Here is a 26,954-nt window from a genome sequence, read left to right as displayed (position 1 = left end):
GTGTGCTCGAAATCTGCGCTCGACCCCAAATCACCCAAGAGCCCTCCTCCCCCTGTTGTTTGATGGGGGTCCACCTCCCAGGGCCCCTTCGGCATGTCTCTGCGCCAGCCCACCTCGGGTTGGTCCTCCCACCAATAAGATCCCCCCGTGCCAAAACCTGAAAGTGATCCCTCCGGAGAGCTGCCTCCCGGAGCCGAGTCCTCAGCTGACGAGAAACCCCGGAAAGTGCTGGCCGAGAGTGTGGGTGTGAACAAACAATCCTCGAAAAAGCCCGCCGGCATAGGCTTGTGCGGGAAAAGTGTGTGGAATTCTTCCTTGAGCAACTGCTCTTCCACTGCGTAATCCGGCACCCACCTGTTGGCGCTGGCCGGGGTGTCCTCCGTGGCGAGAAGATATTCAATCCCGTCCTCCCCCCACCTTGAGTCTAAAATCTCAGTGGCTTCATTAAGTGGCTCCCCTTTCGGCGACCCCCCTTTTTTGGGCGCTTCTCTGAGCGGGTCTGGCGCCTTCCCCGGTGCTTGAAACCTGTGGGGCTCTCTGTAGGGCGTGAGCACTGATCTATGAAAGACCGGGTGCATTCTGGAACCCTCCGGGAGTGTCAACCGGAAGGCCACTGGGTTGATCTGCGCCTCTACTTGGTAAGGCCCTAGCTGCTTGTGCCCTAGTTTCTTCTTGGCTAACGATCTGGCTGGAACTGCTTGTGCTGCCAACCAGACCCAGTCTCCCACCTGGATGTCCTCCCCAACCCTCCTGTGTCGATCTGCCTGCACTTTGTAAGCCTGTTTTGCCAACTCTAACTGCCTCCTGAGCTGCTCGTGGATCTCCTGCAACTCCGCTGCCACTTCCTCTGCTCCCTGTGGCTCCCCCTCCCGCACTGTGTCCAGACCCGGGAAGGTTCTGGGATGCCTCCCGTAGTTGGCAAAAAATGGGGTCACCCCCGTGGACCCGTGCTTCGTGTTGTTGTAGGCAAACTCGGCCAACGGTAGATAGTCCACCCAGGTCGATGGCTGCTGGTTCGCGTAGCATCTCAGGTACTGCTGCATGATGGCGTTGACCCTTTCCGCCTGCCCGTTAGTTTGCGGGTGTCTCGCCGACGCCAGGCTGACCTTGACGTTCAGGAATCCCATCAGCTTTTGCCAGAAGTTGGAGATGAACTGGCGCCCCCTGTCGGACAAAATAGACCGTGGTAGGCCGTGCACCTTGAACACGTGGTCTATGAACATCTTAGCGGTCTGCTCGGCCGTGGCCACCTTCGCGCACGGAATGAAGTGGGCCATCTTGGTGAACAGGTCCACTACCACGAGCACTGCCGTCTTGCCCCTTGAGCTGGGTAGATCTGTGACAAAGTCCAGGGCTACCCTCTCCCACGGTACGAACGGTGTCTGTAGCGGTTCCAACAGGCCCGCCGGCGGCTGGTGCACAGGCTTAGCCCTTTGGCAGGTGTCGCACCTATTGACATAGTCCGCGACATCCCCCCGCATCTTAGGCCACCAAAAGTCTCTGGCTACTAAGTCCACCGTCTTCTCCTTGCCGAAGTGCCCCGCGCTGGGCGCGTCGTGCAGCTGTTGCAGGACCTTCGCGCGGAGGCTGTCTCCTGGTACGTAGAGAACTCCCTTGCGTAGGAGCAGGCCGTCTCGCACTTGGAATTCGTCGCCCCTCGCCTTGCCACTGCACACCTCCTCCATCTTGGCTCGGGCGAACGAGTCTGTTCGCAGCGCGCGGCGCACCGCGTCCAGGTCCACCGTGGCTGACGCGCATGCCCACGCCTGTGGTGTGAAAATGTGCTTGGCCGCCGCCGGTGCCTCTGCCTCCAGATACTGCGGTTTTCTGGACAGCGCGTCCGCCAAGACGTTGCTGTTTCCTGGGATGTACTCAATTCTGAAGTCGAAATCTGCAAAGAACTCCGCCCAGCGGATGTGTCGCTGGTTCAGGAACCTCGCCGTGCGCCAGTACTCCAAGTTCTTATGGTCTGTGCGGACCTGCACCGTGTGCTTGGCTCCGACGAGGAAGTGCCGCCACGCCTTGAAGGCTGCATGTATGGCCAGCAACTCCCTGTCCCAAATGGTGTAGTTCTGCTCCGCTTTGCTGAGTTTTCTGGAGTAGAAAGCGCACGGCCTCCAGTCCCCCTGGTGGTCTTGCTGCAACAGAACGGCTCCCACGGCCCTGTCTGAGGCGTCCGTCTCCACTCTCATGGGCCTGCTGGGATTTACGTGCAGTAGGTTCTCTTCGGAAGCGAAGAGCTGCTTGAGCTTCTGAAAGGACTGCTCTGCCTGCTCCGTCCAGATGAACCTCTTCTTCTTGGAACTGAGGGTGTCGGTGATGGCCGCTGTCTGCATGGCGAAACCCTTGATGAACTTGCGATAAAAGTTGGCAAAACCGACAAACCTCTGTACTTCCTTCCTATTGCGTGGGCTCTTCCAATCCAGTACTGCACGTACCTTGGCACCGTCCATAGCCAGTCCCTTGTCGGACAGTTTGTAGCCCAAGAAATCCACCTCCGTCTTGTCGAACTGGCACTTCTCCAGCTTGGCGTACAGCCTGTGCTCCCGCAGCCTCTGCAGAACTTCCCTAACATCTCTCTCGTGAGCCTCCGGCGATTCCGAGAAGATTAGGATGTCATCCAGGAAGCAGACGCACTTCTTGTAGAGGAGACCCGCCAAGACATGATGCATGAAGGCTTGAAAGCAGTGGGAACCATTTTTTAATCCAAAAGGCATAACTCTGTATTCATAAGTGCCCAGCGGCGTAAACATGGTTGTTTTCCACTCGTCGCCTTCCCGTACGCGAATGAGATTGTACGCTCCGCGCAGATCCAACTTGGTAAAGATGCGACCCTTCCTCACCGTCGCCAGCAGGTCATCGATCTTGGGCATAGGGAATGCTGAGGGCTTGGTCTTGAGGTTCAAGAAGCGGAAATCAACGACCAGCCTCTTTTGGGGCGTGTCCCGCTTCTTTACAAAGAACACGGGACTGCCTCCTGCCGCCTTGGACTCCCGGATGAATCCCCGCTTCAGGTTGTGATCTATGAACTCCCTGAGCTCTTGCAATTCATCCTCAGACATGGAGTACAGTTTCCCCGTCGGGAGCGTCGCCCCGGGCAGGAGGTCGATCTTGCAGTCGTAGGGTCTGTGGGGTGGCAGCTTATCCGCCTCTTTCTCGCAGAAGACCTCCAAAAACTCCTTGTATTTGTTAGGCACCGCTTGCAACATGCCCAAGTTCAGCTGTGGTCCATCCTCGTGCCCCTCATCTTCCAAGTCCGCCAGGATGCAGTGTTCTGCGCAGTAAGAGGAGCCGAAGGTCAGTTGCCGCTGGTACCAAGCTAATGCCGGGCTGTGCCTATCCAGCCAACTCATTCCCAACACTATGGGCGTGTCTGACAGGCGGGTGACGTTGAAGCTGATGACCTCACGGTGGTTTCCAATGCGCATCACCATTGGCGGCGTCTGCTGTAGCACTTGCCCTCCCAGTAGCTCCCTGCCGTCCACTGTGACGACTTTCAGAGGTACCGCCGCTGGCAGAAGGGCTATGCCATGTTGCTGGAGGAACTGCATGTCTATAAAATCTGCATTGCTCCCCGAGTCTACGGTGATGGGAATTTCCACCAGTAGCCCATTGGGGAGCTGAAGGGATGCGGTGAGCTGCACTACTGGTTTGGGTGGGAGGGGGTCGGTGGGCTGTAAGATCCCTGGGGATTGCTTCACTGACTTGTCTGGCTGGTCCCCAGAGATGCCATCTCCAGCCAGACAGTGGAGTTTTCCTGCTGCGACTCCCTCTGCTGAATTGCGTCTGTTACTGTCGCTGCGGCTGCAGTATGCTTGTGAAACCGCTGGGGACACTCTTTTGCCATATGCTGAGCACTGTCGCAGATGTAGCACTTCCTGGTTCCTCTAGGAGGCTTCATCTTGACTGCTCCCGGAGTTAGGGCTCCGACTGTGGAGTGAGCCTTAGCACCACCTATCTCCATCGGCTCCTCTCCCCCTCCCAGCGGAGGCATGGATCGAGCGCGCGCCGCCTCCTTGGGGAAGGGAGGCAGTCCTTTCGCTGGCGTGCGTCCCAAATGCCCTTCCTCCCTGCCCCAAGGGCGTCCTTCCAACCGAACCCCAATGGAGAGTGCCCGTTCCACCACTTCCTTGGTGGTTTGGGGTCTTCCCCCCCTTGCGATCTCATCTTTCACAGCTCCGCTCAACCCCTCCCAGAACAGGTCTCTGACGGCAGGCGATTCTTTCTCCCAGGCTAGTACATTCACCAATCCGAAAAAACGTGCATGATATTGCCTCACAGTGGCTTTACCTTGTCTTAGTCCGTGAATCTCCCTCCTAGCGATATCCACATCAATCTCAGATAAAAAACACGCATCCATCACTTTAATGAAGGCAGCCGCATTTTGGAGGGCTGGATCCTTGTCTCTCCATAGATTGCGCAGCCACGATTTTGCCTCCCCCCGCAAATGCGAAATAATAAATCCCACTTTCTCTCCCTCATTTTTAAAGTCTTTGTCAAGCAGCTGCAATGTATAAATCACATCTGCTCTGAAGTTAGGATACTCCTGCAGGTCCCCATTGAAGTGAGATACCAGGCTCCCTCCTCTGTTTCCCAGCCCAATCCCTTCTGGTCTGGTGGCTGGTAGCCTCTGTGTAGTTAGCACTTCTAACCTGGTTCGCAGATCCTGGCAGGCAGCAGCTGCTTCCTGTTCTTTCTTTCTGGAAGCCGCAATTTCTGCAGTCAACTGCGTCACTGCGTTTTGCAAACTCGCTATCCTCTCTTCGGTAGTCATTTCCCTGTTTTTCGTGAGCTCGCGAAGCACCAATCTTCACCCCTCGCTGCTTTCCCGCACTCCACGAGGTTGCAAAATTGGTGAAAATAGTGAGGGGACTTACTGTCAGGACTGCCGCTAGGTCCCAGCTCACAGAGGACCAACGCCCAGTGGATATTATATACAAAAGTCTTTATTGAAGTTTAGTTTCCATTTCCAAGCTCTGGGCGCGCAGGCCCACGTCTTAACGCTAGACCGGCTAAGTCCCCTCTGACTCACTGCTCCACCCACACCAGTTTAAGATTCTAGCCCGGCTCCACCTCTTGCGCTGCTCTTTCCTGCGCTGGGTCCTTCTGCCCTCTGGGGTTCCCTCCTTCCTGGACTCCTCTGACGCGGAGCCTCCTGAGTCTTGCCCCTCCCTCCGGCGGGCTTTAGGACCTGGCTCCCTTCCCGGGCTCCCCGCTGTGCCGCGCTCCTGTACATTTGAACTTGGCGCGCGCGCCCAGCCGGTGACTTTCCTTCTGACCGTTTCCCCGCTTCCTGATGTGGGTGTTGCCAAACCTGACTCCTCTCCTCCCTCTGGTGGTGAGGACACTGGTCCCGACTCCTGGGACTCCCCCTCCCCACTGCGCTCTGGTGGAGACGCTGGCCCTGATCTCCAGCTGCTGTTCAGAGACTCCCCGCTGGCCCCTCCCTCTTGAGGTTTCTCCCTTGGAATCTCCCTTGCTCTGGCCACCGGCGCTCCCTTCTGTGAGTCCTCCGATTCGCTAGAGAGGCTTGTGGAATAACTCTGGCCACTGTCACTGCCTGCGCCCCCCTCGTACTCCTCCTCCTCACTCTCCATTTGCTCCCCCTCCTGTGTCTCTCCTTCTGAACCCCTGACAGGTACAAAAACCACAGGTGGGCACAGAGAACTGCTGTTCACATCACACTCACAGTGAAATACTTTTTGAATCTAGCTTCTTCCTAGGTTAGATGGCCATTTCAAATCTTTTTTTTTTTAGCATCTGCTAGGCTTTAAGGGTCACAGCATCTCACACAGATAGCTAAATTAGTCTGTTGCAACAACATCAGGAGAGTGTCTTGTGGCACCTCAAAGAACAACAGATTTACTGTGACATACACTTTTATGAAGTGCACTTTATTGGCAAAAGGGGCTTTAGTCCACAAACCTTTATGCCACAATAAAATCTACCCACTGAGCAACCGGCAGGGAACCAAAATATTACACTTTGCATGTAGCCGGCAGGATACGAACCTGCACAAAATGGTTAAGACTTTAAGGTGCCACAATACTTTATATTGCGATATATGCTGCTGTTCCCTTGAGAATATACCGTGTTTCCATTTCATAAGCGATGTCGTTGATTTCCACAGCCACTCTTTGAATCTCTTCTCTAGCTTGTTCGTCAGCCGTAGTCTCCATGCTGTCCAGGATGACGTCTTCCAGGTAGGAGTCAACTGTACTCTGGTGCACCTTAACAACCTGGAAACAGCCCCAAGCAGAATATCCTTCTTAGCACCATCTCCTATGATGAGTGAGCACAAATCATTTATAGGTCGGGTGCCTCCACACTAGGACCTTTGTATACCATTTTACAGTGTGTTCAAACGATGTTTCCAAATTGTAGACTTCCAGTATTTTCTGCATTTCATGCCCCCTATCTTGCAACCCCCCTAAAAAAAGATTTGTAGTGACTTTTAAATCCTACAATGCAATTGTATCAGGTGCCTGGGAAAGGGTGGGGGGGGCTATGAAGGCTTTCACATCTTGCACCTTTAAATGAAACACATTCGCTGTGCTGGCTGCACCTGTTTTATTGATTCTGGCTGGTGGATTAGTGTGTAATTTCCCATTAAATAGCCTTTTTCTGAACTGCCTCATTTCAGCTTATTTCTTGGAGGGGTAGGGGAGAGATTCTTTAGCTACCGATCTCTTCCCCTTTTTAGTTGGTGCCGCACCCCAAAGAAATTGACATGTGTCAATTAACGGGCTGTTCAATGATAAATTTCTCAAAAATCTGCCAGCCCCAGGATCAACTGGAAGCAACAAGAAGAGCTGACTGGCAAGCGATATACTTTTAAGTTGCCAATAACCTCTGCTGAATGGAACTTACTTCTGAGTAGGCATTTCAGAAGCTCTTGGCCGGCGGGGGGAGGGGGGGAGGCATTTCTAGTTAAAATAGCACTAGATTAAATGCTGTGTAGAATCAGTTTTAAACGCAATTCCAATTTATTGTGGAAAAGCACCGCCTCTCCAGCCCTAAAGGGCTCTATTGTGGAAGGGACTGATGCGATTCCAACTCTTGTTTTCCTATAGCCAGTCCAGTACATTTGCTACCTGAGGCCAAGATGGTGGTGGTTCTTCATTTCCAACACGCACAAGCTCACTTCAATATGCACAATGGGATAGGCTCCTCCTCTGCGCGTGAGGTGGCAGACTAGTTTGGGGCCTTCGGAGAGGCTGTATGGCTGACTCAGTCCTGTCCTCCAAGAGAGGAAGATGTTGGGGGGGGGGGAGTGAGCTGGGGGCTTCCGCTGATGCTCCCCTCCCAGAGCATCTGCCACCTGAAGACTTTGCCTCACTTGGCCTAATGATCATTGCCAGCCAACCCAAGCTGGGAGGAAGGGTGAGATATAAGAATAAATAACACAAAGCTCGCTTTTGCGTTTGTGTGACTAAGTTATCTATCTGCAGATTTACTTTCGCACGTAGACGTTCAGCCCAAGGATCAGCTGTCAGGTATGCAGAATGGTCAAGAGTTTACTCCAAAGTATGGAATGTGTACTCTGTGACAGAATCTAGACATTATTATTATGAACATTTATTGAATTTATATACCCCCCTATACATGGAGGTCTTAGGGCGGTTCATAGAAAAGATCACAATACAGCCATACCTCATGTTACGTTTGCTTCAGGTGGAGCATTTTCAGGTTGTGTCCCGTGGTGACCCGGAAGTACCGGAACGGGTTACCCCCGGGTTTCACCGCTCGCGCATGCACAGAAGCCGCAAATTGCGACCCACGCATGCGCAAACGCGGGTTGCGTTCTTTTCAGGGTTGCGAACGGGCCTCCAGAACAGATCCCGTTCGCAACCAGAGGTACCACTGTATATAAAATAAAAACAATAACACCCTCCCCCTCAAAAAAGAGCCACATTTTAAAAGGATGTCAATCAGGTCAACCAAAGGCCTGGTTAAAAAGGAATGTTTTTAACTGGCGCTTAAAGGAGTATAATGACAGCGCCAGGTGAACTTCCCCGGGGAGAGCATTCCACAGACAGGGAGCCACTGCAGAGAAGGGCCCTGCTTGCATTGCCACCCTCCGGACCTCTCAAGGAGGAGGCACAAGAAGAAGGGCCTCAGAAGGTGATCTCAGGCTACATGTCGAATACTGGGATGAAACACGATGATAAAAAGTTTGCTCTCTATGCTCCCTCGACTGTGAGAGCCCTGCACATCCCCACAGCAGTCTAGCTCCCTATTCTCGCCCTGCAGAAAGAGTCCTCTACAAATAATTCCCCCAGGGATAGCACACTTGACTCAGTTTGCTGTGCAGGTCTCAGGACAAACCTAAAGCCCCATGACTGGGACTGCAGTCCCCCCACATACCTGTCTAAAGATCTCATCTTCCTCACGCCTGCGCCGCTCCTCCACTTGCCGGCGGCCGCTCTCCTCGGCTTCCCGAATTCGGCGTTGCCTTTCAGCAAGCATAGCAAAAGCGTGGATCCTCCGCTCGTCTTGGAGCCGAATCAGCTCTTTGGAGAGGAAGTCTAGCATGTTGGAGAGGGCTCTTCCTTCCACCCGAGCCAAGTGCTTTTCCATGAGAGACATCTAAATGCAACAAGGAAGAATTATTCTCCGTTCTATAAAACGGGTTACTTTTTCCACAGGAAATGAGCTCCAGGCCTGAGCATCAGAACCCAGCCTTGAAAAGATTATGCATGCTATTTCCGGAGACGGGAAAGTAATCTGGAATAGTGTGCTGCTGCTGCTGCTGCTGCTGCACTGAGATAGGCAACGTGGTGCCCTCCAGATGTTGCAGGGCTGCAGTTCCCACACTAGTTGGTGGTTTGGAGCTGATGGGAGTTGGGAGTCCAACTACACCTGCAGGACTGGGGTCATGGACTGGTTGGACACAGGAATGGTGGGAGCAAACAGCTGGAGAACCCCCAAAGGAAGAAGGGATCCATTTCACATGTACTACTGGCAAGCCGGTGTCCCCCATCTTATATTTGTGCAGCTAGTTGTTTCTGCCTAAGTGCAGAACCTAGACATTTGTCCCTAGTGACATTCATTTTGTTAGCTTGAGCCCAGTTCTCCAATCTGTTGAGGTCATTTTGAAACCCGGTTCTGCCTTCTACAGCATCAGCTACCCCTCCCCGTTTGGTGTCAACTGCAAATTTAATGAGCAACCCCTCAATTCCTTCATCCAAGTCGTTTAGAAAGATGTTGAACAACAATGGGCCCAGGAGAGAACCCTGCGGCGAACCACTTGTCACTTTTTTCCAGGATGATGAGGAACCTTTAATGAGCACTCTCTGGGTTTGGTCAGGCAACTAGCTGCAAAGCCACCTAACACCTACCTCCTCAGTCGGCGCGAGTTGCCTAAAGTAATGACTCCAATGACTGGCTAACCCAGCCATCTTGTTCCTCTGTGTAACACTAGCATACAAAACTCCGAGTTAGTCCTATCTTTAACAAAGCACTCACTATGAGATTATATTCCTCCCTCAGATGACCAAATGCCATCTTCCATCATAAGCTTCTGTTGCAGACATTGTTGTAGGAGACAGAAGGGGAAGACTTTAAACAAGACACTGGTCCGCTGCCTCTCTGTTTATGGCCAAACCTTGTGTTCATGCAGATCCCGCTGCCTCTGCAAGGCCAACGTCACTTGCTTCTCCGCCTTCTTCAACAGTTGCCCATCCTCCTGAAGCGCATGAGTGGTGCGCAACTCGCGGATCAGTTCCAGTCGCTTTTCCTTCCCTTCAAACATCTGTCAGGAAGTCACAGGGAAGGAAGGAACGAGGTTGCAGCTTCACTGAATGTTCTCTTCCACCAAACTTTATTGGTGTCATCTCATTTTTTAAAATATAAATTACCCTAGTTTTTATATGGTTTTATAAACAAACAGAACAAGTAAAATACAAATAAAACATAAATATAGCCACCTACTCCCTCATAAGAGAATCATTTCTCCAGGTAGAGAAACAAACTATGTTAAAAAACCAGGCTATGCTTGACAACACAGGGAAACAAATCTGAATTTATGGGGAGTGTTCTGTTTCCCCTTCAGAGTCACAACGTATTTAAAGAAAGGAAACAATATATCAGGAAAGGAATCACACTTGCTTTTCATGTATTTGACAAGTTAATTTTTGCAGAACCATTAATTTCCACACTTTGATTATCCACTCCAGAGAAGTAGGGTGGGAACCTGAACTTGACTGTGAGAAAGAAACCAGGAAAGGAGATCCTGGTGTTCAGACAAGAGGTGACCAGGTCTGACACGAGGCAAAAGCACATTGGTGGTCTTTATCAATACACGATGTGACATATTCCCAGAAGGCAAGCAGGAAGAGAGCCCTTGCCCTCAGCTCCCGCTTACAGGCTTCTCGGAGGCATTGGCTGACCACTGTAAGAAGAGGATGCTGGACTAGGTGGGGCATCAGCCTGATCCAACCAGGCTCCTCTTCTAGTTATAATGAATTTCTCCCTAGTAACGGACTCAAGTGTGTCCTAAATAGATTATGTGAGGTCAAGGGATTCATTTTCTCTAAAGCCCAGCAAGGCAGCTGAATAACTTAAAAACCCACTTGAGGAAGGTACATCTTGCCTGGGGGAAGAAATATCATCGTTCCAAAACAAAATAAAAGAGGATGGTTGAGCTGTCTTCTTATTTCTCCTTCTCCCTGGACTGCAGACTCACTTAAAGGTCAAGGGTCAAGGGACCCCCGACCGTTAGGTCCAGGCACGGCCGACTCTGGGGTTGCGGCGCTCATCTCGCTTTCTTGGCCGAGGGAGCCGGTGTACAGCTTCCGGGTCATGGGGCCAGCAGGACTAAGCCACTTCTGGCGAACCAGAGCAGCGCACGGAAGCGCCGTTTACCTTCCCGCCGGAGCGGTACCTACTTATCTACTTGCACTTTGACGTGCTTTTGAACTGCTAGGTTGGCAGGAGCAGGGACCGAGCAACAGGCGCGCACCGCATCGCGGGGATTCGAACCACCGACCTTCTGATCGGCAAGTCCTAGGCTCCGTGGTTTAACCCACAGCGCCACCCTACTTACATCTTTATTAAAGATCCACCCAAACTCTGTTCCAAGTGCAGCCACCCATCCCACACACCCCAATTTCTCCCTTCTCCCAAGATTCCTGTGCTGGCCTATCAGCACCTTTCTCTCATTATTTTGTTTTTAATCTGCCACTAGATGCTTAAGAAAAGAAAAGGAAAACCGAGAGAATACCATATTCTGGATAGCTCTGCCTCGGATTAAGCTCTGCAGTGTAATCACAGCGAGTTCTCTCTCTTCTTCAATCTGCAAAAGACAAGAAGAGTTTGCCATTGCCAACTGCTTTGTTGCAGGAGGACACTCAGGAAAGGACATCGCTGAATGATCTGTACAATATTACCCAGATTTCTGAGAATGTGGCTCACATTTATTGACTTTAATCCCTGTATACCAGCCTAGTTTGTTTACAGATATGGGGGGGGGGCAGAAGGGAAGCGTAGCAATGGAAAGATTGGGGCATTCAGATTTTTAAAGCACAAATCTACTCTAAGGATGCTTAGGATCCTTAGAGGATCAGGAGATCAGGAGGACTCTAGCATATCCTTCAAGTGTCTCAACTTTCCTGGGACATCCCGGACTTACAGAAGCCTCCCCAGCTTCTGATTTGATCCCAGAATGTCCCCTTTTCCCACTCCAGTGCTGCTGCCCAGCTCAGGGAGGACGGTGAGCAAGCACTTGCAGTGGCCTCCACTCTCCTTCTTTCCCGGCACACCATCACCTTGTCAGGTTGTGCCCTTGCCTGCCTCTGACCTGCCACTTGATTCTGAGCTCTCCAACCCTGTTGTGCCTTGGAACTTGATCTTCTGCCTGGTCTGATTCCGCCCTTGTCTCTGACCCTTGTCTGCCTGTCAATATTTCTACCTGTTGCCTTTCTGATCTTCCTCCACCCACACCAAAACTGCAGCCCGCCTTGGAGATAGGCCAAGGCCCCTCAGAGTGTCAGAAATATTCCCCCTACCAGAGAAGGCACTTCCAGTGTTGGAGTGGGAGGACGAGTGGGGATCTTTGATATCTTCTCAAGGAAACGAAGTGGTTTACGCGGCTCCTTAACCTTTTTCTTTCTGTCTTGCAATATCTGGAAAAGAAGGTAGTAGCATCGGAGGAACTAGACCTAAGTGACCCAAAGAGCATCTCTTCACTATTTCTCTTTTCTTAATTCATCCAAAAAACTGTTTCAGTAGTACAAAACATTTATAACAGCTGGTCCATGTCTAACATTGGCACTATTCATTTCACATATTTCCCCAATCTGCTAGAAAGTAATGGGATAATGAGGGGAGGCTAGAAAGGAGAAGAGAATGAAGAAAGATGGTATGAAGGTAAAAGGAACAAGAGAAGTTGAATAGCAGCCTGCAACCTCTAAAAATAGGTGGCACGGTTTCTCCTCAGCACAGGCACGCCAGGTTCCACCCAGCATTGTGGGGGCCCAGTGTGTGTGTGTGTGTGTGTGTGTGTGATGTCATGTACCTGCATGACGTCACATGTCGCTGCCGCAGTGGAAGGGCAGATGGAGCGCCCTGTCGCAGCACACAATATGTTTGGTAGCCCGGCCAGGCACTCACAGTAAAAATTTTGTGGGTGCCATTTGTGGGATGTATCATCACTGAAGCAGTCAAATATAATTCCTGTTACCTAGAGTAGACACACACGGGAATGTTGCTCCAGACAGGAAGGCATTCTTGTCATACCTGCTCTGGAGCCTCCTCCCCCTGTGTGTGACCAGGTAGATGGGTGAGACTCCAGCAGACCCTACAAAAGGGCTAGTGACGCAGCCATCTTCCTCTTTTCGCCTTTTCCCATTTTTTTCTTTCGGACGCACATGGCTTATCCTTCCACATGGCTCATCCTTACAGGCCTAGCTCAGACTTCTTTTCTCTATAAATGTAACTGTAACTACAAGCTAAAGTCTGCCTTCAGGATACTACTATGAACTGAATGTAACTAAACTTTACCATTACTTTTAAAGAAGACTGTCATGTTATTATTTTTAAGAGGGAAATAAAGGGGAAATTTACCAGGAACAATCCAGACTGGTTTGGTTAACTTAAATGATTCTCACGAATCCATCAACTTGCTTCCTGAAATGTACAAGGAAATGTGCTCTGCTCCTTGACTCACTAGCTTGAGTGAGGAGGGATATATCCTCTCCTACTTTCCACAACATTCCCACAGCCTTGACACTCAAGATGGCGCCTATGCCTCAGCACACGGTTTTCTTGCCTAGAATGGCCTAAAGGTGGTGCTCAGGAAGCAAAGTAAGAGACAGATTTCAGGGAGGAAGAGTTGCAATGGCCTCACATAAAGCACTGTACCTGGTAAACCTGTGCCAGTTCCAATTCTAGTCTAGCCGACCGTTTAATAAACCCATCCTTAGTGGTGGTGTTCCTTTTGGGAGTTTCAGTTCGGGGCTGAGTGACGGAGTCAGGAAGAGATGCCTCCAGCTCAAGTAATCCTAGGAAAGAGAGAATGCAAGCATTGGGGTGGGGTGGAAGCGGAAGTGCCGGAAGAAGAGAGAAATTGGAATTGTGATGAAAGAGAATGACTCACTTTGATCCAATGTGGCCTTGTCAGGCACAGAGATTACAACAGAGCACCTGAAACTGACCTTCCCCTGAACAGAAAGGAGATGAAGTCTGCATGTCCTTTGTAGCTTACATGTGTCCAGGAAAAGGGAAAATGGGCTAGAAGATTTCCTTAGCATGACTGACCTTGATAGGTGTTGAGAAAGGGGTTCTTCACTATGAAACGGTCGGCTCTATTGTCTGGAAAGTAGCCAATTCTTGATAGAGGAGCATAAGGCTGTGAATCAAATTCAGTGTAGTCCCTGATGACATTTCTTTTATCCAGTTTTCCTTCCACATTTTTCCCCTTGGCTATCAGTCTTCGGATTGCTGAGAAGGAATTTCAGACAAGATACACATCTAAATGAAAATATGTATCAGCTTTCTATAGCTTGGGAAAGCAGACAGTGGTATAGACTTTCTACTCCATTACATTTCCTTTACCTTTTATATGTTCATGCTGAATTTTTTTAATTTTTTCTTCTTTTTCTTGCATGAGGTTAAACCAGTGAGCATCCAAGCGACTGACCATCAGTTCGTTGCGGTTCTCTTCCCTTTTCCTCAGCAGAGCCTTTAAGAGTTCTAGTCTAACTTCTTGCAATCTTCAAAAAAAGAATAGGAAAAGAAGAGGGTTCAACAGATCTCAAACACTACTGCCATCCTTATAGAGATCAGGCTTCCTCAACCTCGGCCCTCCAGATGTTTTGCGACTACAATTCCCATCATCCCTGACCACTGATCCTGCTAGCTAGGGATCATGGGGGTGGTAGGCCAAAAACATCTGGAGGGCCGAGGTTGAGGAAGCCTGATTTAGATGATTTACCTATAACAAATGTTTCTCCTTTTTTGTTCCAAATATCCAGTGCACATTTTTATCATGCACCTTTTATAATGGCTTGCAGAACCAATGACCCAATCAAATAAACGCAGCCTGCCAGCTATGTGGCCATGCCCACAAACATTTCCCGCTAATTAAAAAGAAGTACCTGGTTGTCAAGAGCCCATGAGGTCTTTTCAAGAGGTGGCAGGCCTGAAATTTCATTTTGGCAAATCAGATATGATGAGGGTTTTCAAATCCTGGTACGCCATACCAAACTTAGGTATCTAGGGTTCATGGTGACAAAGAATCTAAATCAACTGTATACCACTAACTATGGCCCAGTTTGGAAACTAATCTCTAGGGAAACCTGCACATGGAGGACCATTAACTTATCCATCATGGATACGATGATGATAACAATGACGATGATACTACTAATAATTTATTATTTATACCCCGCCCATCTGGCTGGGTTTTCCCAGCCACTCTGCGCAGCTCCCAACAGAATATTAAAAACATGATAAACATCAAACATTAAAAACTTCCCTAAACTGGGTTTCCCTCAGATGTCTTCTAAAAGTCAGATAGTTGTTTATTTCCTCGACATCTGATGGGAGGGCGTTCCACAGGGTGGGCGCCACTACCGAGAAGGCCCTCTGCCTGGCTCCTTGTAACCTCACTTCTCGCAGAGAGGGAACTGCCAGAAGGCCCTCGGATCTGGACCTCACAGTCTGGGCTGAACGATGGGGGTGGAGACGCTCCTTCAGGTACACTGGACCGAGGCCATTTAGGGCTTTAAAGGTCAGCACCAACACTTTGAATTGTGGTTAAAGCGATGGTCTCCTGAAGTTACTGTTCCTGTTCAGAACCTGTTTTGTTGCTTGTTTTGAACTTGAGCAGAGATTCCTTGGGGCCATGAGCTACGAAAACAGGAAGGTAAAAATTAAAGACTTACTCCTCTATTTCTACTTCCCGGAAGGCCCACTCTTTCCTCTCCATTTCCTCCATCATCCTCCGCCTCTTTGCAATCTTTGTGGCATCGCTGAGCGGGGGGAGCGTGGCCTCCCAGGCACGCTTTTCTCGGGCTCGTTCAATCACTTCCACTTCTGCCTGGGTTGCTGGAAGGCCCCGTCCTTCAAAGGGCAGGAAACAATAAGAGCGTATAGCTTATTTTTTACCAATGTGATATAATTTATAAACCACAACGCAAAAAGCTGCCTAAACGGAAGTATGAAAAACACATCCACTTCTGGGGTGGCCAAAAGCCGGTGTTTTTTAAAAGTGACTAAACTGCAGGTGCTCTCATTACAGTAATCATGATAAGACTCAGGTTTCTCCTGCAGAACTTGGCCAATAAAATAGAGAGGCTGCTTGGTCATCGCTTGTACGTAGTTGGGATAACAGAAGATGTGAGCATATTTTCTGCTGCTGTAATGTTAATTAAGACAAATGCAATTTGCACTTTCTGTTGCCCTTCTGTACTGCTGCTGCTTTGATAGACTTTGAATCTGGCACCAGATGAAAACATTTTATTCAGTCAGGCTTTTTAATTAGGCATTAACTCTGGGTTGTAAATTGTTTAATGCTAACTCTGATATAAAGAACGTTGTAGTTCCATAGCTGTCTTTTATTGTTATTAATTATTATACACTGTATTTTTAATAGTGTTTTGTTGTAAGCTGCCCTGGAAATATAAATATAAATATTATAAATATAAATACAGTATAAATGTGCTACTGGACAGATGGAGCTTGTCCGCCTCGGACAAACAGCTGATCTAGAAGAATGAAATCTTTGATCCTAAATGCCCACTGATTTGCAGGATACCTTCAGAAGAAAAGGCTGAGGAGTAAACCCTCCACAAATCCAGAGCAGAGTCAGAGTCAGAGTTCCAGTCCTTTTTTTCTGGGGGGACACAGGGGTACGCTTAACATTGTGTGAATCTAATGGGAGATTTGGAAGTAATGGAAGTTACTATGAGCTGTCAGCTGTGTAATATGAGGTAATGCATATCCTTTGTACTTTTGTCCATTTACTGAATTTATTTTTCCCGATTTGAACTATAAAATGGTGATTTTCTTGAATCAAAATGAGAGTACCTCTAAACTTTTTTTCCCCGGAAAAAGCACTGGATGGCACCTTATACACTTCCTTTCAGCAACTCCTGCAGCCAAGCTGGTGTCAAACATATTGTTCTGCTTTTCTTTGGACTATGTCAGCAAGGCCAAGATGGGGGTTTTGTCCTCTGGGCAGCCCAGAACCCCCAGACACACCGCCCAGACCTGCACCACAGTGAGGTCACTGCTAACACAGCAGTTTGACTTCATCCCTGGAGGCACACTCCATTGTATCTCCAGGCAGATGGATGCCAGCAGCAATTTCGGTTACTGATATTTTTCGGGATTTGGTTTTGTTAGTGAAAGGTTTGTAAGCTAGATGTGTATTTTTTCTGGTTGTTCTTATTTATAAATATCTATATATTGTCGTTTCATTTACTGTTTCTGTAAGCTGTCTTGACCATAATTATGAGAAAGCAGCATACAAATAAACATAACAATAATAACAAAAACATTTGGAGGAACTTTCCATTGTGGCCCAATACTATGGTTCACATCCAACTAAAATTGAGTTCCACTGAAATCAGTGGGACAAAGTACTAATCTTCCTTTAGCCACTAGCACAGGCAGGAATAAGAAGCCTGAAATTATTAACAAGTTAAAATCAATGTACAATGCAAAAGATTTAGCTTTTTCTGCATTACTAGAACTGCTAAAAACCTGCTGACCCTAACTGAGGAATTTATAACCAACTCAAATGCTCTGGTAATAGATCAGGGAACTGGGTCCATTTCGTCTGTGGAATGTGGGAGCAAACCCATCTTCTAACATTCAGAAAATTGTGTCTTTGCTTCATGCCGTTTGGAAAGAGCTCTCATATAATCATCAGTCCTTGCTCAACTCACCCCAGGTCAGCGTGACGAGGGTCAGGAGCTCAGGGATGGAACCTGGAGGCACCACATATTCAGGGCTGTAGGGATCTGTCTGAGCTTCATCATCCCGATAATCCGTCTGGGTACCCACAGTTCGTGAAATGAGATAAGCTGGCTTGTCCCTGGATTTCACCTTGTCAATGTGTGCCTCTGGCCTAAAAAGCAAAGGAGAGCAAAACAATGCATTTCAAAATGTTTTCACCCACTTAAAAGGTAATTAAGGTCATTGTTGTTGTTTTTAAAAAACAAACTATTTTTTGATTGCCTTGTTTATCGCATGTTTATATTACCAATGTACAGCGGTATCTCAGTTTTCGAATGTCTCCGCTGATGAACATCTTGGTTTTCAAACGTTGTAAACCCAAAAGTAAATTCTTTGGTTTTTGAATATGCCTCAGAAGTCAAACATGCCACACAGCTTCCGTATTGAGTTTTCTGTACTGAAGTTTTGGTTTTTCTACGTTTCGGAACTCGAACCGTCTTCTGGAATGGATTACTTTGGAAAACCGAGGTACGGCTGTACAATGTCCTCAAAGCAATCTTGTGAGGTAGTTTCTCTGAGTGAGACAGTTTTCCACAACCTCTTCCCCTCCAGATGCTTTGGGGGGGGGGGGGCTACAACTCTCCTTCAGCCCCAGCCAGCAGGGCCAATGGCTGGAGAAGATGGGCATTGTAGTCCCAAACATCTGGTGAGTATCAGGTTGGGGAAAGTTGGCATGAGAGTACCCAAGTGCAGCTAAGCAGAGATTTGAACCCCGGTCTCTATGGTCACAGTCCCCCACTCTCGGCATTGCACCACACTGACAATCTGTTGAGACCTAAGCTTCTTTTTGTTTGCTATACAACTTTTACAGTCATAATATAGTATGAAACTCTCTGGATGTGCCACTGTAGCTTTTCCAGGAAGTGCTACCTGAAACTAGAATAGCAAAAACACTCCTCCAGCAGTTAATGAAGGAGCACAACTCCCTCCCACCCCCACCCCCCAAATTACCTGAAGCCCCCACCCCACAGAAATTTGCTTTCTAATTTGTCAAGGTATAACTGGACCTGTGAACTGGACCTGGCACCTGCATGCATTTCACAGGGTCATTATAGGGATTGGGAAGTCTATGTTTCCCTCCTTATCTTTGCCAATCATTTAGTCAGTCAACCAACCAACCAATGATCAGATAACTAAGAACAGCCAACCCTCTCCTACGGGGGAAAGTTTCTTCCTTCCTTTCTTTTTTGGACTTTTCAATACTAGAAACAGCAGCTTCTTGAAAAACAACGGGATCACCATGTGAGAACAAACTTAGGCCAGCATATCATTACTTACTTGGACATTGCATAGACAACATTTAGTGGCATCGGCTTATGAAATGGGATGAAAGGTCTGAAAAGAGAGAAAAGTGAGTTTAGGCAAACTCAGGGAAGGAAACAAGCAGAACATTTCCTCAGTTAGCACAGCTCTCCTAGGCTGTCTGCTCCATTAACAAGCTTATTATTCAGCTACCTTGCAGTTGTAATGGACACTTTTCAGTCACTATTCTCATATTTAGAGGTAGGATATTGCTTAAGATGCCTCTGAGGGCCAATTTGTGGTCCTTCCGGCCTTTCTATCTCGCCCATGAGACTCTCCCAGCCGTGCCCCCGCTCAGTCTACACCCTTAGCAAGTCCTGCTCTGTGCCCTCCTGGCTGCAACATGTCCTCAAACTCTGGTGATGCCTCTTCCTTGCCTGGATGGAGACATGGGGGTGTCTAACATGATATAGATTACAAGAGGTGCTTCTTGTGATTGACAGCCTTCACACACACATGAAATCAAATGATATGATCAAGACACTCCCATGCCTTGGGAAACTGAAATACAGAAATGTCCTTTCCACATATTTTGGTGGAATACTCATTTATTTGGTCATGATAAAAACACGTATTGCAATCGAGTATGATTTGCTCTGTTCAGTGCCCACCGTTCAAAATACTTCCAGCGATTCCTTCCACCAACATCAGGATCTTCATATTCAATTCTTGGAATCTGAAGTGACGGTTGAGATCTAATTTTTAAAAAAGAAGGTGTGGTAAGAAACTGATATCTCCTGCTAGAATACAATGTATAAATTGGGCACCTGCCTAAGAATCTCCTGGAGGGAGAGTTGTTCCAGACTCCCTTGGTTATTATGTAGATCATTTTCAATGGGACTTTTGGCCCAAAGTTGGGATGGAACCTGCCCTGGTCACCCAGAGATGGTCAGAGATGTGTCTCAAGATGCACAGAGGAAGTATGACCCTCTTGATTGTCCTGGACTTCTCTGGGTGTGCAAAACACTTTTTAAAAGGCACTACTTCTTTCTAGAGGGACGCGAGTGGCGCTGTGGTCTAAACCACAGAGCCTAGGACTTGCCGATCAGAAGGTCGGCGGTTCGAATCCCTGCAACGGGGTGAGCTCCCATTGCTCAGTCCCTGCTCCTGCTCACCTAGCAGTTCGAAAGCACATCAAAGTGCAAGTAGATAAATAGGTACCGCTTTGGCGGGAAGGTAAACGGCGTTTCCGTGCGCTGCTCTGGTTCGCCAGAAGCAGCTTAGTCATGCTGGCCACATGACCTGGAAGCTGTACGCCGGCTCCCTCGGCCAGTAAAGCGAGATGAGCACTGCAACCCCAGAGTCATTCGCAACTGGACTTAACTGTCAGGGGTCCTTTACCTTTCTTTTTTTTTTTTAAAAAAAACCTTCTTTCCCGAGGGTAGACCTCAGAAAGCAGCACTGGGAGATTAATACACAGCCCCCATTGGGACCCACAGAATTCTGTCTTTTCCCTCGTGCTTTTCACCATCTATTCTAGCTGAAATTCTTGGGTAAAGATGCACAGAGATTGAAGCTACAGAACCAACATTATGCTAGTGACACCTAGTGCCCTCTCACACTTGCATCATATTCAGAGAGGCAGCAGAAACACTAAACTCTGTCACTTGTGGCTGAAATGGAAATCAATCCAGGCAAGAATGAAGCGCTGGTATTTAGTGTCCTTCAGTCTTGAAATTAGGTGTGCAGCATGTTATGGGCTTTGACTCCCTGTTAATAGGGATGGAAAACCTGTGGTTTACCCAGTGTTGGACTACAATTCCTATCACCCCTGACCATTGGCTGGAGCTGATGGGACTTGGAGCCCAACAGCATCTGCCAGTTCCATAGTTTCCCCACACCTGCCCTAAAAGTTTAGGGGTGGGCCCTTGAATTGGCACTAATTATAGAAGCAGTAACAAGCAGTACCTTTTTTCGGTTTCAGCTGGTTTGCCAGCTATACCCTTTCCGAATTAGGCCAGACCTCACCAGAGTCATTCTCACTCTTGTTACCTCCAGGTTTGATTACTATAATGCATTATCTGTGGGGCTGCCCTTGAAATCAGTCAGAAACCTCAACCACTGACATCTTCCCTTTGGTCTGAAGTTGTTACACTGCAAGTCAATGTCATCAGTTTTAGGCTAGACAAGCCAATGATTGGTCTGTCTCAGTATTAGGCAGATTCCTATGTTTCCATTGCTTTAAATATTGCATATCTGGCTTTCTTGGGTTTTCTGTCCAAATGCGGCAGGATGAAAAATGAAGCAGGATCCTTAACCAGGGCTGTCAGGTCTGTGAAACTGGTGAGAAAAGCTTCTGTGCTGCACTACATACATTGCAGTAAAATATACTGTGCATGAAAAGCTACATGACCTCAACTTTGAAATTATGCCATTTGGTTATACCTCCATTTGGCCATTTCCTAGAGCCACCATCTGAAAAGTTTTGCTGTACGTGAAGTTTGCGATCATGGCAAAGAGATGGGTAGTCTGACCATCATCAGCACTGAAGTGAATGAGCCACACCAATAAATTAAAGTAAGAAATGGTTCTTTGTTTCTGCAGCCATATTTTAGATGGAATTAGGGCTAAGCTACATTAATGCCAAGGGCTGACCTACTTTGTGGGGAAATGTAACTAAGGCTAAACAGTCGTTTCCAAAAAACATTTACAACTCCGGAGGGCCCTTACCTAGCAAGCTTCTGAAGAGCCTCAATGCGCCGTTCTGCCCTTCCTCTCCATCTTCGGTCAATGAACGGGGGAACAGGGTTTATTTCTTCTAGTTGCATAGAGTATGGCGGATAGTGAATCAGGTTACTGAACATGGTTTTAAATGCTGGCACTTTCCTCTTTTTTATATGGAAAAAAGATAGAAAAGGCAAATATTGTAGGTAAATATACGGAGAATAACATCACAGAGCTAGTATTTGTGTGGAAACATAAATATTGGGAAATAACCAGGATCTTGAGCTCATCTGCTACCGCTGACCACTTGACAGATGGGCAGGGCTGTCTCCTTGTCAACCACTGGATGCCAGCTTTAATGGACAGATTGGAAAGCCCTCTAACTGTGCTTCCAGTTGATCCTTTGCCTTGAACAAAAAAAGTCCCTTTGCAAATGGGCTTGAATCAAGCAGCCTGGCTTCAAATCAAGCAGTGGCTGCTCCTTTGCATCCCTGGCCTGGTCAGAGCTGCAAAACCTTTTGAATCCAGAAGTTGGTGCTTATTAAATTAGTGCCTTTTTCTTCTTCCTTTTAGTCATAGCTTTCCTATGCCTAACTTCTTAGATAATAACAGACACAAGGCTGCACTGATGAGAGAGGACTTTCCAGGATACAAACAATTGTTTCTGGAAATTCTCTCCCTGGTAATGTATAGTAGACAAATAAACACATTCACTGCCAAACATTACCAATGTGTATCCACAGAGAATCAACTGCCACTTTTAGGTTTACACTATAAATTACAAGGGAATCTGAAAATAAATGTTTCACAGTAGCCATGGGCAGTTACTGCCTTTATTTAAAGTCCATGTAATTATTCCAAAATCTTTCTGTAACAATTTTATATATAAAGAGTTATATAGTTCCAGTGTCCCTCAGTGTTAGCAGATTGGCAGCCTTTGCTGGTGCAATTATCTCCTGCCAGCCCTGATCCAAAATCTGTGGGTGGGCAAAATGATACAGATCAGTACTGGTGTCATGTATAGATAATGCCCTGTCTTTAAAGCTGTTTCTCTGCTTATGAAGTATATTTCCAATTTCAGCTCTCAGCAAATGTATTTTTTAATTTTTTAAAAATAATTCTACTAGTTTTTTTACACAAAATTTGACAATATTCAATTGACTTTCAATATAATAATTTCTTGCATTTTGACTTCCCATCCTTACATCTCTATTCCTGTTGTGCTTCTTTATCTGCTGCCATAACTGCCATTTATATTCTACTGTATTATAACTTATATTTATCACTGATTTATTCTACTTCCCTTGCCTATTATTCAAATCCTGCTCACAATTTCATTTGGCTGTAGTTTTTCCCTCTAACAGTCCGAAAAGAACCTCTACTCTTCAACAAAGATCTCAGCTTTTTGACCTCTTATTTTTGTGCCAGCTTCGCCATCTCTGCATAGTCCATTAACTTGAAAAGCCATCCAGCAAATGTATTTTGCATAGAAATATGAGAGCACCGTTCTGCAAGAACTGTTGAAAGGCTGTAACCACCTACCATTTCATCGTGAAGCAGATGAGACTGGGCAGTTGCTTGGGCATGGTCTCTCTCACTTGAAAGTGTATATAATGGATCTAAAACACATATAAAGACAGTCAATAGAAACATTTTCATTAAACTTATGAAGGAATATTAGGCTGAGTGATGACGTATAAGACCTTTCTCCTTCCTCCCGGCTATTCTTTCACTTTGAAACTGGTGACTCAGATGAAAGATTGCTACCAACGAGTGCTTACAGTGCCTCACGGCAGACACCAAGACTGACTCAGGCTCGCCTTGGCAATGGTAGCGCTCACCTGGAGTCTGGAGAGCACAGGGCTGACCCCTGATTTCCCCTGCCCTTCATGGCAGCCTCTTTTCTTCACCCTTTCCGTGCCACGTCTGCCATGGAACATGAAGAGGCGTGCACCTTTTAGCCCCTCCTAGTTTCCTTGTGGCACATCTGGCTGGTGGGGGGAACGTTGTTTATAATAGTTGAACCGGGTTAAGCACTGGGTTTGTTTTATGTGACACTCCTGCTCAAATGTTTGTTTCACTTCCCATTGTTTTCCTATTTTTAGAGAGGTGCACTTAGTGTGTCCCTTGCTGTGTAAGCACTATGGTGTTTAAGGGCTGGGAAGGGGGGAGCTACACATCTAAACAAAATAAAGTAAGATTGGGGAATATAGTTGGTTTAAGTTCCTTTTTCCAGCAACCACATGGGCAGGGGGAGAGGATCAGACGGGGATGCCACAATAAAAAGGTGGTGATGCTGTTTACAGCACTCATGTTGGGTGCGTGTGTGTCCAGCTGAAGAAACAGCTGTGAGTGTGGGGAGTACCTTTTCCCATTCTTTGGGCCCCTTAGAAAAATAAACAAACCTGCTATACCTGGAGCTGGCTGTCGAGTGTGCAGCTGAATGGGACACAGCGGTGGGCAGCCTGCGGAAGTACCATCCACCTTGGGCTTGCCCACGTAAAGGAAGTCTAGAGTGAGAGACTAGGGTGATGTCTGCCGTTTCCACAAACTCTTCTTGTTGAGAGACTTTCAAGGGTGAACTGAGAGTTTGTTTGGACCCTGGGTGAGAACCCAGAGGTTGAGAGATGTTTCAGAAGGAAAATAAATTTGTGTGTGTGTGTGTGTGTGTGTGTGTGTGTGCAAAACTTGGTATTAATGTAACATTTAAAAATGTAATAGTTTGCTTAAGTTTTCTGTTGCTTCAGTTTTTTGTACACCAATTAGAGAAAATTTTAATATATTAAGCAGTATAGAAATTAAATCAATCAATCAATCAAATCAGATGTGCTACCACAATAAAAAAAGGTTGGAAGGAAATATCATAATTTTCCTGCTGATTTGGATGAGGAGCTGTTAAAAGGCTGTGATACAAAAAAAGAAAACAGGTAAATAATATTGATTACTGCTTGCATCAACCACATCGATGAGGGAACGGTAAGAGCTAAATGTCAAAATGTGTCAAAGCGTCAGAAAAACTGGTGGAAATAATAGCTTCCCAAATGACTTTCCCGGGGGGGGGGCAATAACAGGATAAATATAGGGAAAATAAAATCCCATGCCAACTTGCATTTCCAGGAATCACATTGGGACGGGGAGTGAAATGCCTAAACATAGTAAAACAGGTACATACCGTAGTTACCTGTGTAAATTGATGTTTGCAGCCAACACATTGGGGCAGAGGGGTAAAGGTAGCAAGAAAAAACCACAAATTCCACTTTGCAGCGCTCACCTAGGGCAGCGGGTGGGAGTGGCAAAGACCAACGTGATCTAACATGAGTTCCAACTATTGATTGAAACATCATTGGTGACAACTTTTTTTTTAAAGCAGGAAATGAGTATGATCTCCTGTCTTCTGCACTCACTGGAAGGGAGGGTCTAATCCACCTTTATTACGGCATGTTGTGGTTGTGTGTGCCTGTTGTGGGCGCTGCTCCCTGAAACACCACTTGGAATATCGTTATGGGTGCGCTTTAGTCTTAATTCTATTCATGCTTAATTGTATTTTCAAACGGTTATTCCCCTCCCCCACGTTTTTGGCTGTTCTTATTTTTAGCTGTACAGTAACCTGCTTGGGAGTCCCTTTCTGGGGGGAAAGCAGGGTATAATAATAATAATAACAACAATGCCACTTCCTGTGCTGTCTTTATTGTAAATGCCTGTGTTTTAAATGTATTTCCATGATTAATTGTGGTTGGGGGTTTTAAATGATTTCCTCCCTCCCTCCTCCCCCTGCTCTGTTGTTAGCTCTTCTTATTTTTATCTGTAAACTGAAAACAGGGTATAAAAATATTATTATTATTATTAAGAAGAATGCCACTTCCTGCGCTGCCTTTCTAGTAATTATCTCCTCTGTTTCCAGCCGCCCGGCGTCCCCGTGAGGGAGAAGGCGGAATGCAGGCCAGCTTCCCCGCCGGCCCTCGCCTTCCCCGCCGCGCAGCGGCTCCCGCGAATCACCGTAGAGGAAGTCGAAGGCCCGGCTGGGCGCCACGGCCCGGCGGGAGCGAGCCCCGGGGGGCGCCACCGCCGCCGCCCGACCCACCGTCACCGAGCGGCTCATCTCGCCACTTCGACGCCGCCTGGCCGCGGCTGCTAGGCCCAAGCCGTCTCCATAGCAACGCCGGCCCGGCGGGAGGGGCGCCGCCTCCTCGCACACCTGAAGCCGCAGAGATAGGAAAAGGGCAGAGGAGCCCGCGCTCTTTCCCCCCACAATAATATCTATTATTTTCCATACATAAACATAACAGAAGAAAAAGTTAACAATAATAAAGGGGAAAGAACAAAATATATAAAACACAAAAGAAAACAAATCACCACATAAACTAAAACTTAATTAATTAATTAAAATCCATCTTCATAAACATATTATTTGACTTCCTCAAATCTCTGCCATCTGAGTTTCTTAGTAATTACGGTATATATAGCAGTTTCCAATATCATTATTTCATAAAACCATATCACAGTCATAATCATATTTCCTAACTTTTCTTATCGTACATTTTCTTATTTATTTAATCCTAGGCCTAATTGATTCTTTCAAGTGATTACATATCTTTAATATTACAATATTTATTCAAATAGTCTTTAAATTTCTTCCAGTCTTCTTGGTGTTCCTCCTCTTCTTTCTGGTCGCGGAGCTTGCACTCTTTTGCAAGAGTTGAGGAGGGAGGTGCTTACCCCTCACTGCAGATGGTGACAGCAGCCACGAAATTAAAAGACGCCTGCTTCTTGGGAGAAAAGCGATGACAAACCTGGACAGCATCTTCAAAAGCAGAGACATCACCTTGCCGACAAAGGTCCGTATAGTTCAAGCCATGGTTTTCCCAGGAGTGATGTATGGAAGTGAGAGCTGGACCATCAAGAAGGCTGATCGCTGAAGAATAGATGCTTTTGAATTCTGGTGCTGGAGGAGACTCTGGAGAGTCCCATGGACTGCAAGAAGATCAAACCTCTCCATCCTTAAGGAAATCAGTCCTGAGTGCTCACTGGAAGGACAGATCCTGAAGCTGAGGCTCCAAGACTTTGGCCACCTCATGAGAAGAGAAGACTCCCTGGAAAAGACCCTGATGTTGGGAAAGATGGAGGGCACAAGGAGAAGGGGACGACAGAGGACAAGATGGTGGGACAGTGTTCTCGAAGCTACAAACATGAGTTTGACCAAACTGCGGGAGGCAGTAGAAGACAGGAGTGCCTGGCATGCTCTGGTCAAGGGGGTCACGAGGAATCATAGAATCCTAGAATCCTAGAGTTGGAAGAGACCACAAGGGCCATTGAGTCCAACCCCCTGCCAAGCAGGAAACACCATCAGAGCACTCCTGATATATGGTTGTCAAGCCTCTGCTTAAAGACCTCCAAAGAAGGAGACTCCACCACCCTCCTTGGCAGCAAATTCCACTGTCAAACAGCTCTTACTGTCAGGAAGTTCTTCCTAATGTTTAGGTGGAATCTTCTTTCTTGTAGTTTGGATCCATTGCTCCGTGTCCGCT

At 47.4% G+C, this 26,954-nt stretch overlaps 1 protein-coding gene across 2 annotated transcripts in view; it reads right to left on the bottom strand.

Annotated features, from left to right (window-relative positions):
- The window catches only part of CFAP91 (cilia and flagella associated protein 91), a 30,864-nt gene extending 5,275 nt beyond the window's left edge, over positions 1 to 25,589 (bottom strand). For both annotated transcript variants that reach the window (XM_083718787.1, XM_083718788.1), the window contains exons 1-15: positions 25,426 to 25,589; positions 22,972 to 23,048; positions 21,436 to 21,593; positions 19,377 to 19,460; positions 18,742 to 18,798; positions 17,394 to 17,575; positions 15,387 to 15,564; positions 14,056 to 14,213; positions 13,759 to 13,941; positions 13,363 to 13,502; positions 12,009 to 12,125; positions 11,225 to 11,296; positions 9,608 to 9,754; positions 8,368 to 8,589; positions 6,091 to 6,239 (exon numbers count right to left, since the gene is read on the bottom strand). In XM_083718787.1, the coding sequence (XP_083574913.1) occupies positions 6,091 to 6,239; positions 8,368 to 8,589; positions 9,608 to 9,754; positions 11,225 to 11,296; positions 12,009 to 12,125; positions 13,363 to 13,502; positions 13,759 to 13,941; positions 14,056 to 14,213; positions 15,387 to 15,564; positions 17,394 to 17,575; positions 18,742 to 18,798; positions 19,377 to 19,460; positions 21,436 to 21,593; positions 22,972 to 23,048; positions 25,426 to 25,528 (2,027 nt within the window). In that variant the 5' untranslated portion in view covers positions 25,529 to 25,589. The remainder of the gene's footprint in view (positions 1 to 6,090; positions 6,240 to 8,367; positions 8,590 to 9,607; positions 9,755 to 11,224; positions 11,297 to 12,008; positions 12,126 to 13,362; positions 13,503 to 13,758; positions 13,942 to 14,055; positions 14,214 to 15,386; positions 15,565 to 17,393; positions 17,576 to 18,741; positions 18,799 to 19,376; positions 19,461 to 21,435; positions 21,594 to 22,971; positions 23,049 to 25,425) is intronic.
- Between the last annotated feature and the right edge of the window lie 1,365 nt (positions 25,590 to 26,954).

This window comes from Podarcis gaigeae (genome assembly GCF_964106915.1).
Source record: "Podarcis gaigeae genome assembly, chromosome: 17".
NCBI lineage: Eukaryota > Metazoa > Chordata > Lepidosauria > Squamata > Lacertidae > Podarcis > Podarcis gaigeae.
This window is presented reverse-complemented; position numbering and strand designations above follow the sequence as displayed.